The sequence below is a fragment of the Oncorhynchus nerka genome, linkage group LG24, assembly GCF_034236695.1.
Source record: "Oncorhynchus nerka isolate Pitt River linkage group LG24, Oner_Uvic_2.0, whole genome shotgun sequence".
Classification (NCBI taxonomy): Eukaryota; Metazoa; Chordata; class Actinopteri; order Salmoniformes; family Salmonidae; genus Oncorhynchus; species Oncorhynchus nerka.
In genome coordinates, this window is record NC_088419.1 from 43,712,243 (window position 1) to 43,728,571 (window position 16,329).

The 16,329-nt window shown below is 41.9% G+C and overlaps 1 protein-coding gene across 3 annotated transcripts; it reads right to left on the minus strand.

The window, feature by feature from the left end:
• Positions 1–8,554: 8,554 nt before the first annotated feature.
• LOC115108029 (uncharacterized) lies at positions 8,555–12,519 on the minus strand. Of its 3 annotated transcripts, XM_065008921.1 has the most exons (3): positions 12,073–12,519; positions 10,481–11,412; positions 8,555–9,571 (listed from the first exon to the last, which is right to left on the minus strand). In XM_065008921.1, exon 2 carries the CDS (start codon positions 10,853–10,855, stop codon positions 10,517–10,519), a length of 339 nt encoding a protein of 112 aa, XP_064864993.1. In that variant the 5' UTR covers positions 10,856–11,412; positions 12,073–12,519; the 3' UTR covers positions 8,555–9,571; positions 10,481–10,516. The 3 variants fall into 3 exon arrangements, with proteins under 3 accessions (XP_064864993.1, XP_064864991.1, XP_064864992.1); XM_065008919.1 differs by having other exon boundaries at positions 8,555–11,412; positions 12,073–12,518; XM_065008920.1 differs by lacking the exon at positions 12,073–12,519 and adding an exon at positions 11,945–12,052 and having other exon boundaries at positions 8,555–11,412.
• Between the last annotated feature and the right edge of the window lie 3,810 nt (positions 12,520–16,329).

Here is a 16,329-nt window from a genome sequence, read left to right on the forward strand (position 1 = left end):
CATATAGTTTAGTCATTTAGCAGACACTCTTGTCCAGAGCAACTTACAGTAGTGAGTGCATACCCAGTGGGAATCGAACCCCCAACCCTGGCGTTGCAAGTGTCATGCACGACCAACTGAGCCATGTGGGACCACATACAACACCCACTAAACACCCATTCTGCGAGTCATATTCTGCTAAAGGTCCCCAAAGCATGACATCCCTGGGTCGGTCCTCTATTTCAGTTCACTGCAGCTAGCGACTGGAACGAGCTGCAAAAAACACTCAAACTAGACAGTTTTATCTCCACTGTAGTTTCTACCTTTTTTGGCCTTCCGTGCCTAACGATGTTTGTACCACGTTTGTGCTGCTACCAGTTTGTGCTGCTGCCATGTTGTGTTGCTACCATGCTGTGTTGTAATGTGTTTCTGTTGTTGTTGTGTCTCTGTTGTCTTGATGTATTTTTATCCCAGCCTCCGTTCCCGCAAGAGGCCTTTTGACTCTTGGTAGGCCGTCATTGTAAATAGGAATTTGTTCTTAATTGACTTGCCTAGTTAAATAAAGGTTCAATAAAATAAAAAGTGTTGCCTACTCACTTGAAGTAAATTTGCCATTGCTAAAGCAACTTGAATTGTCCAAATAGTCCTCTCTTTGTAGCTATGTTTTTGTTTTTACTGGTCAAACCTCAACTGAGCGGGCCATGTAAAACGTTTTATTGTACTCAATCTCTGACAGTAGCACCTCTATTGCAGTCTCAATTTTTCTATTAATTCAAAGCTTTTTTTGGTTTGCCCTGTTGTAGGCTATTTCATAGTACAGCGTTGTATATTCCTATCGGCTTTAAAGGGATGATTCTGACCATATATGGTTAATTAGGGGCGCTTCGAAATGTAAATAGCCCAGGTCTTGCATGAGCACTGAGGCTGAAAGGATAGGCGGGAGCTCGACAGCCCACCGTGCCCCTTTGTGGACAACAACTCCCATTGTTAGGGCGGAGAGGCATGTATCTTGTCAGTATATCCATAATATTTGATAAATCACACTTTTTCTATGTGTACGAAAATTATAAATTCCTTTCGTGAGTAGTATTTTAGAATAGTTTCTACTCAACATTGATAAATGATGCCCCAGGTGCGTAATTGCACAAAGATAACTGTGAAGACAGACTAGAGATGTGTAGATTAAGTTAGAAGTCTATGTAGTGGCATCTATTCATGGATGCCCAGGGAAGCCAGTCTTCCACCCCCCAAAAATGTAACAAACAAAATCATGTATATTTTGTCTCTCTGTGTTTCATACATTTCCTTCAGTTCACAAGTGGCTGAGTGTATCTCACCGGAGAAAGCATCAGAGCGAACGAAACAGCGCCCCTCTGTCTCAGTATGTGTAGCATTGACATTGTTGCCGCCCGTAGCATTGAACGCAAGGGAAGACAGTCAGCTTTGACCTAAACTGAATGAATTCAGCTGTGAATGGTCCTGGCGCACCCAAAACAAGTGTCAAGTGAAGCCAGTTTGGATTTGGTTTCAGACCAATCACATCAGAAGCCAATCAGAAAAAAACTGGAATTGTTGCATCTCGTTGTGTCGTTGCCCTTTCCTAAATTAGCCATGGAGGAAGATAGGGATCTGGACTTGTGGTTTTACTTCATTCTCCATACTGGCCAATGTTTATAACGACGATTCTACCATAAATTCATACATTGTTGTGCCCCTGGCCTGAGAGGATGGAAGTTCAACATGTAGCTATAGTATGCGAATGTTTACTTGCTGGCCTTGCACATCGTTGCCCATGAGGTTAGTCTAGCGAGCAAACATTTTAGCCAGTTGGCCTAGGACAACAAAAACTAAAAGCATGTACTGTTTAACAGAGTCATAGACCATGTAGGCAACATGAAAGAGGAGGATGGCATTGGCGTTTCTCTACAAGTAGGGTGAGTCAACATGTTTTTTCTACTTGGACTTACGCATGCACCCACAGACACACACATACTCACACAGAAATCAGTACCATGGACAGCCACATCATATTTAGCTTTGGTTGCTTGGACTTAATAGTTTTTGGTATATTTTAGTTGTCACTATATTAGACTAAGCATAGATGATTAGATGATTCGGAAATGTTGAAGTTGAAATCGTGCTGGAATAGTGGAGGCAGACAATGGTTGACAACGGAAACACAGCACGTATGTTTCAGAGTAAGATCTGCGAAATAAAAAAGTTCAAAGTTGCTTTAACTTCTAAAGGTATAGGGGGCAGCATTTTCACTTTTGGATAAATAGCATGCCCAATTTCAACTTCCTGCTACTCATGCCAAGAATAGTATTAGTAGATCTGAATAGAAAACACTCTGAAGTTTCTAAAACTGTTTGAATCATGTCTGTGAGTATAACAGAACTTATGTAGCAGGCAAAACCCCGAGGACTAACCCTTCAGATTGGTTCTTTTTTAGGTCTCTGTCTGTTCAGTGAGTTCTCATTGGGAAACGATATTTCTTAGGCACTTGTTTCCAGTTTCTACCGCTTCCACTGGATGTCACCAGTCTTTGGAATTTGGTTGAGGTTATTCCTTTGTGCAATGAAGAGGTATGGCCATCTAGGATCTGGGTAACACTGTTGAGAGTTGCGCAAGACTTGAAAAGTAGCGTTGGTTTGTTGTCTTCCTGTATTGAACACAGATAGACCCGTCTTCAATTTGATCGATTATTAACGTTTAAAAATACCTAAAGTTGTATTACAAAAAGTAGTTTGAAAGTTTTGGCAAAGTTTACAGATAACTTTTGAGATATTTTATAATGACGTTGCACAAATTGGAGCTGTTTTTTTCTGGATCAAATGCGCCAAATAAATTGACATTTTGGATATATATGGACGGAATTAATTGAACAAAAGGACCAATTGTGATGTTTATGGGACATATTGGAGTGCCAACAAAAGAAGCTCGTCAAAGGTAAGGCATGATTTATATTTTATTTCTGCGTTTTATGTAGCGCCTGCAGGGTTGAAATATGCTAGCCTCTTTGTTTACTGTTGTGCTATCATCAGATAATAGCTTCTTATGCTTTCACCGAAAAGCCTTTTAAAAATCTGACATGTTGGCTGGATTCACAACGAGTGTAGCTTTAATTTAGTATCTTACATGTGTGATTTAATGAAAGTTGGATTTTTATATCATTTTATTTGAATTTGCCGCGCTGCATTTTCCCTGGCTTTTGGCCAAGTGGGACGCTAGAGGTTAATGTGCTTGCAGTCAACCCCTAGTGATGTAACTGCCTAAGTCAACACTTTCTACTCGTGAGACCAAGCCCATGCATATACAGTTATACAAACTTGCAGGAGAAAACAATAGTCCAGTGTTTTCTAAGGGCTCAGCAGTAATTTTCCATTCTCGTGTGGTTTACAGTGGTATGTTTGACTTGTCTCTTATCTATTTACTCCCCTGCAGGGGTTTGTGTCTATGTATCGCTTTTAGCCTTGAGGAGCATTCTCCCTGTTTTGACTGCAATGGCTCACACATCTGCTCAGACCATTTCTTATAAGAGGCAGAGACTAGAAAAGAACTGTGGAACAGTATTAAACCTTATAATGCATATATTGCTAATCTGTGGTCCAGGACCCTATAAATGTAGCATAATCAATTATTATAATACATCAATCATTTGGTGCAGCCCCTATCATTACCCCAATGTGATCCCCATCAACAGTCTCAAGTATTACTGGGTATGACGCTACAAGCTTGGCACACCTGTATTTGGGGAGTTTCTCCCATTCTTCTCTGCACATCCTCTCAAGTTCTGTGAGGTTTGATATATTTATTTTTTATTTCTTTCACCTTTATTTAACCAGGTAGGCTAGTTGAGAGAACAAGTTCTCATTTACAACTGCGACCTGGCCAAGATAAAGCAAAGCAGTGCGACACAAACAAACACATAGAGTTACACATGGAATAAACAAACATACAGTAACACAATAGAAAAAGTCTATATACAGTGTATGCAAATAAGGTAGGATAAGGGAGGTAAGGCAATAAATAGTGGCAAAAGAATTACAATATAGCAATTAAACACTGGAGTGATAGATGTGCAGAAGATGAGTGTGCAAGTAGAGATACCTGGGTGCAAAGGAGCAAAATAAATAAAATAAGTAACAGTATTGGGATGAGGTAGTTGGATGGGCTATGTACAGGTGCAGTGATCTGTGAGGTGCTCTGACAGTTGGTGCTTAAAGTTAGTGAGGGAGATATGAGTCTCCAGTGTCAGTGATTTTTGCAGTTCGTTCCAGTCATTGGCTGCAGAGAACTGGAAGGAAAAAGGAAGAATTGGCTTTGGGGTTGACCAGTGAAATATACCTGCTGGAGTGTGTGCTACGGGTTGGTGCTGCCATGGTGACCAGTGAGCTGAGATAAGGTGGGGCTTTACCTAGTAAAGATTTGTAGATGACCTGGAGCCAGTGGGTTTGGCGACCAGCCGAGAGCATACAGGTTGCAGTGGTGGGTAGTATATGGGGCTTTGGTGACAAAACGGATGGCACTGTGATAGACTGCATCCAATTTGCTGAGTAGAGGGTTGGAGGCTATTTTGTAAATGACATCGCCGAAGTCAAGGATCATTAGAATAATCCGTTTTACGAGGGTGTGTTTGGCAGCATGAGTGAAGGCTGCTTTGTTGCGAAATCGGAAGCTGATTCTAGATTTAATTTTGGATTGGAGATGCTTAATGTGAGTCTGGAAGGAGAGTTTACAGTCTAACCAGACACCTAGGTATTTGTAGTTGTCCACATATTCTAAGTCAGAACCGTCCAGAGTAGTGATGCTGGATGGGCGGGCAGGTGTGGGCAGCGATCGGTTAAAGAGCATGCATTTAGTTTTACTTGCATTTAAGAGCAGTTGGAGGCCACGTAAGGAGATTGTATGGCATTGAAGCTCGTCTGGAGGTTAGTTCACACTGTGTTCAAAGAAGGGCCAGAAGTATACAGAATGGTGTCGTCTGCGTAGAGGTGGATCAGAGAATCACCAGCAGCAAGAGCGACATCATTGATGTATACAGAGAAAAGAGTCAGCCTGAGAATTGAACCCTGTGGCACCCCCATAGAGACTGCCAGAGGTCCGGACAACAGGCCCTCCGATTTGACACACTGAACTCTATCTGAGAAGTAGTTGGTGAACCAGGCGAGGCAGTCATTAAAGTATCCAAGGCTGTTGAGTCTGCCGATAAGAATGTGGTGATTGACAGAGTAGAAAGCCTTGGTCAGGTCATTGAATACAGCTGCACAGTATTGCATCTTATCGGTGGCGGCAATGATATCGTTTAGGACCTTGATCGAGCTCGGAAACCAGATTGCATAGTGGAGAAGGTATGGTGGGTTTCGAAATGGTCGGTGATCTGTTTGTTGACTTTGCTTTCGAAGATCTTAGAAAGGCAGGGTAGGATATGTTGAATGGGGAGTGTTGTGCTGCAGAGTTATTTTCAAGTCTCTCCAGAGATGTTCGGTTGGGTTCAAGTCCGGGCTTTGGCTGAGCCACTCAAGGACATTCAGAGACTTGTCCCGAAGCCACTCCTGCGTTGTCTTGGCTGTGGGCTTAGTGTCGTTGTCCTGTTGGAAGATGAACCTTCGCCCCAGTCTGAGATCCTGAGCGCTCTGGAGCAGGTTTTCATCAATGATCTCCCTGTACTTTGCTCCGTTCATCTTTCCCTCAATCCTAACTAGTCTTCCAGTCCCTGCCGCTGCAAAACATCCCCACAGCATGATTCTGCCACCACCATGTTTCACCGTAGGGATGGTGCCAGGTTTACTCCAGAAGTGAAGCTTGGCAAAATAGCTCAATCTTGGTTTCATCAGACCAGTGATTCTTGTTTCTCATGGTCTTAGAGTCCGTCATGTGCCTTTATCTGAGGAGTGGCTTCCGTCTGGCCACTCTTACGTAAAAGCCAGACTGTTGGAATGCTGCAGAGATGATTGTCCTTCTGACAGGTTCTCCCATCTCCACAGAGCTCTGTCAGAGTGATCATCGGGTTCTTGGTCACCTCCCTGACCAAGGCCTTTCTCCCCCGATTGCTCAGTTTGGCTGGGTGGCCAGCCATAGGAAGTGTCTTGGTGGTTCCAAATGTCTTTCATTTAAGAATGATGGAGGCCACTGTGTTGTTGGGGACCTTCAATGCTGCAGAAATGTGTTTTGTACCCTTCCCCAGATCTGTGCCTCAACACAATCCTGTCTCAGAGCTCTGCGGACAATTTTTTCGACCTCATGAATTGTTTTTTGTTCTGAAATGCGCTGTCAACTTATGTGTGTTTCTTTCCAAATTATGTCCAATCAATTGAATTTACCACAGGTGGACTCCAATCAAGTTGTAGAAACATCTCAAGGATGATCAATGGAAACAGCATGCACCTGAGCTCAATTTTGAGTCTCATAGCAAAGGGCCTGAATACTCATGTATTCATACTTATGTATGTACTTATGTCGTCCCTAAAGCGCACACATCCCTGGGTCGCTTGTCTATTCAGTTCGCTGCAGCTAGCGACTGGAACGAGCTGCAACAAACACTCAAACTGGACAATTTAGCTCAATCTCTTCATTCAAAGACTCTATCATGGACACTCTTACTGATAGTTGTGGTTGCTCTGCATTGTTGTCTCTACCTTCTTGTTCTTTGTGCTGTTGTCTGTGCCCAACAATATTTGTACCCTGTGTTGTGCTGCTACCATGTTGTGCTGCCACCATGTTTTGAGGCTATCATGTTGTTGTCATTTTGTGTTGCTACCATGCTGTGTTGTCATGTTCTGCTGCCATGCTATGTTATCGGTAGTGTTGTGTTGTCTCTCTTGTCATGTGTTTTGTCCTATATTTTTATTGAATTCATTTTTATTTTTAATCCCAGCCCATCCCCACTTTTGCCTTTTTGTAGGCTGTCATTTAAAATAAAAATGTGTTCTTAACTGACTTGCCTAGTTAAATAAAGGTTACATTTAAAAAAAGATCTATGGTTTGGTATTAAAAATAATGTAAATAAGGTATTTTTATTTTTAATACATGTTTGTCATTATGGGGTATTGGGTGTAGATTGCTGAGGATTTTGATTAACTTAATACATTTTACAATAAGGCTGTAATATAGCAAAACGTGGAAAAAGTCAAGGGGTTTGATTAAGCTTTTTAGGGACAAGAAAATGATCATACCTAGCCTATAACAACACAATTCAATAAAACATTTTTTTCCAGTGAATAAAAAACTTTAGTCTAGGCTGTAAACTGCAGTGAATATGCCATTTCAATAACCGCAAAAAAAAGCCCTGCGATTTGAACGCATGTTAAATTCCGAAATAATAATAATAATCTACCCTAGGCCTGACTAGGCAACCATTTGGATCAGTAATTTGTATTTTCAGTTTACAAGGTCCAAAAAGGCACATTGGCAGGACAGTCATAATGTGTACTTTGTCAGGATGTATCAGCGTTTACAGATAGGCCTACCATCAGAAAATATGGCTTTCACATGCGCTGTTTGTCGTGGATCATCGTTTTTCCAAGTCTTCCAATAACGAATGTGGCCACCAATATGCTCACACGTTTCATTTGCGCTCTGCTTTCTCCCCTCATGATCATCCTCGCACACCTAGAATCAAGAACGTGCCAATAAAACCCGTTTTCAATGTTTTATCGAGAGAAAAATGGCTCTGAAAGTTATCCAAACAATAACGAGAGCTATCGTTTTTCACTCTTTTTGTAGTTATCGTTGTAGTGTTAATGCTCCTGTTCACTTGAATTATAACTATTTTTTTCTCGTTATAGCTATTGTCCTTGGTGTGAAGGGCCCTTTACAATGCCCTTAAATGACCTGAACAAGGCCGTGATGGATTATATATGATTGAGCATTCAAAAATGCATGCAAGCCCAGTAGTACAGGATGTAGTTATGAGCATTCAAGTGAAAGTGTAATTGAACCTTTGGAGAGATCATTTTGTATTTATTTAACCCAGTAAATTGACTGAAAACAGATTCTAATTTACATCAACAACCAGCGGAACAGTTACTGGGAAGAATGTGCCAACTGGAGGCTGGGGATGATTAGGTGGCCATGATGGTATGAGGGCCAGACTTGGAATTTAGCCAGGACACCAGGGTTAACACCCCTACTATGACAATAAGTGTCATGTGATGTTTAATGACCACAGTCAGGACACCCATTCAAAAGACAGCACCCAACAACAAGGCAATGTCCCAGGGGATTTTTTTTTTATACCAGAGCAAAGAATGCCTCCTACTGGTTCTCCAACACCACTTCTAGAAGCATCTGGTCTCCCATCCAGGGACCAACCAGGATCAATCCTGCTGACCTTCAGAGGCAAGACAGCAGTGGGATGCAGGTTGGTATGCTGCTGGCAACAGTCTTGCCTCATTGGCCATGTTAATGACTGAACTAACATTTGTCTCCTGATTAAGCATCTTTATAAGTACTGTCAATTATAAAATAAATCACCTCAAACAGCTTGTCTGATTCACTGAAGCTTCATGGTGATGATAGAAAAACAACCATAAAAAAAACAGAATACAAAGAGCACAAGGAAAATCATGAAAGGTGGTATTAAAGACTATTTGTATTAAATGGCAACAGAATCACATGCATCGTTGGGAAATGTCCATTGGGACCTTGTGTCTTCTCTCCCTGTTTTAGTTTGCGTGTTGTGGTCCCTTTCTGGTCCAACCCACACAGAGAGCAGACTTGCCCTTCAGATTAATTTCATGGAGGATGATTTCAGTAAATTGAAAATGGGTTTAAGAGTGCAAAATTCATTAAAGTGCTAGCATAAAAAGGGTGTGATATGGCAAACAACTTGCTCATCCCATGGCTATGAGTAACAAACAAGACAAACAGAAAATATGTATTTCTTTCTCTGTATAGTCAGTATCTCACAGAAAAGTAGTAAATAAAACAAACTTTTGCATGTTTCTCTCTCCAAGACAAACACGTTACAAAAATAGGGGCACGATTTAAACACCAAACCACGCGAGGTAAATTGTTAAACAGTACCTTCGATTGACACGGCAGGTCGCCTAGTGGTTAGAGCGTTAAACTAGTAACCGAAAGGTTGCAAGCTCGAATCCCCGAGCTGACAAGGTAAAAATCTGTCGTTCTGCCCCTGTACAAGGCAGTTAACCCACTGTTCCTAGACAGTCCTAGACCGTCCTTGAAAATAAGAATTTGTTCTTAACGGACTTGCCTAGTTAAATAAAAGGTCCAATTTTACCGCCACTGGAACTGTGTCAAGAAGGTCATACATAAAAGGCTCTTACCCTTCAACCTCAATATAACATGGGACAGTCTTTTCCAATAATTCTTTTTTATGTATAACATCAAAACCTGAATCAAATTAGACACCAGTACCTAACCTCTGTTAGCTACACTAAGGTTGTGTGTTGCTCCTAGAGTTTCAAGACAGAGGGATATGTCTCTGGCTGTGCACATGGACGGCAGTGGAACTCCCTCCATCTTGTGCTCAACTGTGTTGTAGTGGCACTTCCTCAGAAGGTCAGACATACTGGAGACTTCGCCGAACCGCCACTCACTAAAGGCAGTGCTGAATCTCCACACCTGCCTGAACAGAACAGGTAAGAAAGCATTAGTAAGGCAGGAAAGTTCACTCCAGTCTAGTTAACATTTAAAGGGGTATAGGGTAAGGGAATCAACATCAGTGCTATTGTACAAACAATAAGAAAGGCCTATATGGTGGCAGTGGCACTTTAAAATCCTAGACTGGGAATGTAAATCCTCAGACGAGGTTGTAAATATAGTTATATACAACGGGTGGGTCTAATCCTGAATGCTGATTGGTTAAATCCGCATTCCAGCCGGCTAGCTGTCGCATAGTAATGAACGTGTCATGAACTCCTCAGGTAAAGGCACATGACAGCCCGCTTGGAACAGACAGGCAGGCAGCTTTCCTCAGCCAGTCAAAATCATGAAGCAGCATCATTTATGAATATATACAAAGACACATCAATAAGAAACAGGTAAAACGAAACCAAGTGCAGCTAGTTTGCAGTCTTTCCAGCTTCAATTTCAAGTTATTGTGTAAGCTGTGTTGTTGGCTAGCTCCTCTGAACAACGCAAGAACACATTTTATATGCCAGGTGAAATCCTGGCATAATGCCTCCATTAGCTAATTGTTCTGGGATATAACCAAATAAATGTCACTAGAAAACAGCTTAAACAAATGCAGCTACATTGTTGTTATTCTGGCTACACTTTTCGACATGACTGTAAATTAGCCGTAGTTGGCTAGCTAGCAAGGGATAAGAACGTTGACAGCCAGTAAGGTAATGGGACATTTAGAACTAACAACTGGGTCGCGTCCATAGATACAGAACAAAGACTGAATGACTGGCTCGCGTCTCTGGCAACCGAACAGATAGAATGAACGACCAGCCGGCTTGTTTAGAAACCTTAGATTTGTGTCGGGACTATGTCTTGTGGAGGGATGAAATACTAGCACAGCTTGCTATACCAGTCCTCGTTGAAACCATTTATTCCGTTAGCAATTTTATCCTTTGCTAAGCTCAGTGGCGGTGACTGGGACGTCAATGTTGGTGGTGACTGTGTCGTCAATGGTGGTGGTGGTGACTGTGTCGTCAATGGTGGTGGTGGTGACTGTGTCGTCAATGGTGGTGGTGGTGACTGGGTCGTCAATGGTGGTGGTGGTGACTGGGTCGTCAATGGTGGTGGTGGTGACTGCGTCGTCAATGGTGGTGGTGGTGACTGCGTCGTCAATGGTGGTGGTGGTGACTGCGTCGTCAATGGTGGTGGTGGTGACTGCGTCGTCAATGGTGGTGGTGAATGAGTCGTCAATGGTAGTGGTGATTGTGTTGTCAATGGTAGTCATGACTGTTTCATCAAGGGTGGCGAATGCGTTGTCAACGCAGTGTCCTTGCTCTCACTCGCGCTCTCTACGGTGAAAACAGGTGGCTTTCTCTCGACCGTGGGCGCCATTGGGACCACCTTGAGGGACTTGATCAGTGTGTAATGGTCCTGCAGGGCCAGCGCCATGTCCAGCTGCTCTGTCTCCTCCACCCCCCAGCTCAAGCTCTCGTATGATGTGTAATCCAGGCAGCTGATAGCCCACCTGTTCCACTCCATGGTGTGCAGGCATCCAGGTCTGCACTAGTGTCAGGGCAGCCAAAACCCCTGTTCAGGCAGGGCATTCTCTCCAGGGGACAGAGGAGGAGGTGCTCGGCCCTTTGTAGGAGTGGAAAATGGCCCCACAGACTAGGGGGCAGGTGACAGGAGATACCGGGTTCTGGCCTGGTCATGCACCTCTGACTCGGGCAGGTCACGCAGCGGATATGTTGCTGCTCCATCGTTAAGAGAAAGGGAGTGGAGTATTTAGGGTGTTGTAAGGTGGAGCTGGGAGTGGTGGTGGGACCGGGAGAGTCAGCAGCTCTGTGAGGGGAAAAAGAGAAAATACACAGGACCTCATTTTATTTGATAGTTTTGATGCAGACAATGCAGTACAGTCAATACAAGAAGTATTTCAAATAGAATCATTAGCTTTTTTTCTACACAAGTAAATTGGGTGAAAATGTACCAAAATGCAGCAATTCACCGTCAGAATCATGCAAGTAGCAACATTTATATCAAATAATAATTTGGATAGGAAAGTGGTCTGTCTTGCTCAGTTCAATACGTAAGCTAAAGAGCGTGATAGTTTAGCTATGTTGTGTCATTGTAACACCAAATAAAAAGCATAATAACAACTTGACTGGCGAACTGGATAGCTACTAAGCATAAGTTAGCCGCTAGTTCGCCAGATTTGTCAACAAATGAAAACAAGCTGAAGCTAGCTAGCTAGTGACCCGGTTGTTCAAACTCCACGACTATAGAAACATAGTTACTTTCCCGTTTATCTTACAGTGCTACAGCCGGATATAAACTACTTTTTTCTATACATTTTTTCTCTTGACTTTCAACCAACCTCCCTTTGCCTTGTGTGTCTGCTCTGGCGCCTTCTAAACCGATCGCAGGGGCATTATCATCATGTCAAATTTTTTGCAAAACGTTTCTTAAACTGAAGCAAATAGAACGAAACAGGGAAGGACCTACCTGAATTTGTCCGATAGAAACTCTCATTTCAGGAACGTTTTGCGACTGTTTGTACTAATGATTACAGCTCGTCACTAGTTACCACAGCCACAAAGTCTATTTTAATTTATATGAATGTTACCAAATAGGCCATTTTGACTTTGTGACTATGGTAACTAGGGGAAACCCCAAAGAGAGATATGAGTTCCCATTGGACAATGATTGTCATGTGAGTCGCTGTTCTTTCCTTTTCCTGAAGTTTGGCCTGTGAAGTTTTCCTTCGACTATTTCACTGCGAAGTAGTCGTATGCCATATGTCCATAGCACGTTTTGATATTAGCTAGGTAGTAATGCGATTCGTAATTAGCATCTTCAAATGTGGAACTTGTATCGTTTAGCTGAGACGCTAGTTGTCTAGTTGTCATCATGCAGCAGTCACGTAATGATAAAATCGTCAACATCCGATTCGGGAACAGGCATGGCTCATTGCAATGTAAGGGGCGGATCGATATTTACAGAATAGTTACCGGGAGGAAAATGGACGAGGATCATGCTTTTTCAATATCAGTCAAGGGGAGGGTTTGGTATTATTATAATTGCTTTTAAGTAGTCCAGGGGAGGGTAATGTAATTTCTAGTTGATGACATTTCAATATTTCTCTGTGTTTCAGAATGAGTTGCTTATTAGGCTATACATTCGTGTGTCCGATGCAGCTCCTCATCTCTGATTCTCCGCTGGGCAAGCAATATCAGTTGTGCCTATAAGCTATTTATTGTGGTCTCAATCAAAAGACTGCGAAGTGCATGCTCTGAGAAGCACAGAGCAAAGTTATATTGCTAAAATAGCTGCTGGGATTGTGTGAATAAAATTAGGCTGCATTACACACTGCAATGGATATTCCAACCCTGATCTCTCACCTGCTCTGCTCTTGCTGATCAAAAACATATTGTATGCTGCTTAACCAATGGCTGGGCTGTGTAGTGCAGTTCAGGAGGATAATCAACGTTTTTTATTTTTTATTAGGCCTAGTGCAATAAATTAAATATATTGTGTGCGAACTAACCTATAGCCTATGTTCTGTCTAGTTTGAGAAGGGGGGGCGAAGATGACCTCCGGTCCTCCGTCTCAACTTTGATAGCTTGCTACTACTGTAATTGATTTAGTTAAAAACAATATGTTTCTTGTCCATGATGTATTAATCAACGTTATTGATGGCTTTTTGTTGGAGCCTGTTTCTTCCTATTTAAGAAATAAGAGGTTGCTCTACCTGTTTGGCAGACGAAATTAGGCTATAGGCTGCTATATCCCATAGATTTTTTCGGTAAATTCCTCCATGTCAATGATTGGCTGTTAAGTTAAAACCAATACTTGAGTCGAGGGGGTATGATATGGTATGCCATAGGCCTCCCTTTTAGTAAAGAAAATTACAAAAAACACATGCCGACCCATTGTTAGTTTAAGATTCTGAAGAAAATAAAACGGACCCGATAATATTAAGTGATCTATAACAGCGTGTTGGTCCACGCCGCTTTATGCTAGAAACAAGCTGCAAAGTACCAGGAAAATACTCTGATGCATATGGGAATATCATTGTTTAATTTCTTTGACATTCAGAGGCTGACTTTGCTTGGGAAGTAATCTAATTATGTTACTATCAATTGATTAAGATATTGACTTTCTGTACAATACAAACAACGCAGACAGCTTTTAGGGAAACACTTGTGACCTCTCGCTGGGTTATACTACGGAAGAATAGTAGGTAGTAGCAGTTGAATCTTAAATTGTTGTGTCAGTAGGCCTACTCTGTCTGGGGTGGAAATGTAGTCCTAACTCCCTAATAACGTCCCCCCAGCTGACAAGGTACAAATATCTCGGGCCATTATTTGCCTGTCATTTTTGGTCATTTGTCTGGATTTTTTTTATTTTATATTCCGCTAATATGTAAAATTACGTAGAATTGCATGCCATTTTTATGAAATGCTATTTTTTTGGACCTGCAAATACGATTGTAGAGTCATGTAATGCTTTTACTATAAAATAAGGGCCCGCAGCCCTGTGCGATATCAAAATTCCTGCTTTGCTATCTAATGCTTACTGGACGAAGAACAGTTTCTAAAACTGCATTTCTAAGGCTCTGGTCCGTCCAAGCAGTGAGGTTAAACGGTAGACATGTTCTCTGATATCCATTTGGTTTTAATTCTAATTTTGGGTATAGGGGGGGTCACTTGTTTTTTTTCAGGCATTCAGGGAGGGTTTAGGTATAATGTATTTTCACTTCAGAGTGGTCCGAATTTCTCCATATAACCTTTATTATAAATAACGTTGGAAGAGGAGAAGCGAGAGGCCCAACTCAACCAAAAATATGTCTTCTCCAGCAGGTGGGGTTGTTTCGTTTCTTTCGCTCACCTAACAAGGAGTTTTTGTATGGAGGTCAATAAGAGAGTGTCGAAATGTGGTCAACAACAAAAAATGTAACGGCTTATTTACTATTTGTTTATTTCGAATATAAGTGGTGTAATGCTTAGGTTGCTACGAGTTTACTGATATAAGTAGGACACGTGACATCCCGGTAACTTTGTGAAACACATTTTCTATCGAAGTTGCCTCGAGATGGCTATGCATATTTCATGACATGAAGCTAGTAACGTAACATCTCTCCATTGAATTCAGGCGGTTGATGTCAACAACTGTTATCGAATATTCCAAAATCTATTAAAATAATGAGATGTAACTTATCACCCAGCACCATCTTCAAACGGTAGGCCCAAAGTTATTTGACACCGCTTTACCCTAATGAATTTTTCCACTATGTATCAGAAAGTGGGAATATGGACAAAATTAGTTTCAAGGGGTGGTATAAGATTTATTTTTGCTTTGCTGTGAAGGACCTTCCGCCTGTGCTGATTTTCAAAGGAAAGAAGGATCTGCTTGACTCTGATATTATCAATGAATAGGGAGGGTATTGTTCTGTATCTACCTGCCACCTGACTTTCCCCCTTTCCAGCAGCCACTAACCATGGAGTCCTTTAGGCCCTTCAAGGCAGTTTTCCTGTAATGCATTTGACATCCTCTCTCCTTATATCGTTTTTGTCCATATGCACATGGTTGCCACAGTATTGAAGCAGATGTATGATGCTTTTTAGACTGAGAGGACTGTAAAGGATGGGTTCAGGAGGACAGGTATCTTTCAATTTGACCCACATGTCATGGCTGGGTCAATGTGGTGTGGGAGGGAAGAGGTGAGGCCTGAGGTCAGTGCTGCTGGACCCTGTGATGATGGGCCAACGGAAGAACAACCCAAACTCTTGTGTCCAAGACCATGACAAGAAGGCAGTAAAGCAAGTTCTCTATCTTAAGTTCCCTAAAAACATGATTAATTTACGCCAAAACATAAATAATCAATTTAACCGTCATGGTTGTATCAGTACATGTTTTTGATCTATTGATTTACAGGATGAATCTGATGTCAAACTGGTGCTGCCTGGGTCATCCCTGCCAGTTTCTATGCCATGCCTTCTGTTGTGAAGCGAGAGGAGATATTTGAAGTAGTGCTTAAAAAACAAGAGGAAATTAAGGAGGAGGAGTTGAATGTTGTGTCAAAGATATCCCCAGTAGACCTTCATGTCACAGACTCCAGTGAGGTAAGGAGACAGAACTGCACAACATTTTTTAAATAATGCCAATAGTCAATACTGGATGATCATTATCAAGTAAAGCCTGTCGACTGGGAGGGCAAAGGGGCAGGTACTCGGGCACAGGTAGATCCCTATCTGTGCACGTGCCTGGTTTACCATGTGGTCTAAATAAAGTCATGTTGGATCATTGATTGAAGTAGACCTATTCAATAAAATGACATTTTCTAAATCTCAATTCATTGGAAAATCTCTTTAGTACCCTATAAAGTCTCCATAATAGTTTGGATGGGCCATCAATCTCATTGCAGAAAGAAATAACAAGTGTAACATTGATGGATGGGTGTAGACTCGCCTGTTCAAAGACAGTTCCAACTATGACGTCAGGCCAAACATGAAGGATTGTCCTCGAGGCTGAACATGGAGGACTGTCCTCTCAAAAAAGGTGAAAGATTTATTGATAGGCCTTCACTGCACACCAGGACATAAAACGGCAACATGACCCGTTTTGAGATCAGACCGTTTGTTCGCAAGTCGGGTCTAGATAGTGACATCAATTATTTAGAGGGATAAAACAATAGCATTTTCAGGCCACAGAAAAAGAAGGCAAGGCAAGAAGACGACATAACTTCACAGTTTCCTTCAC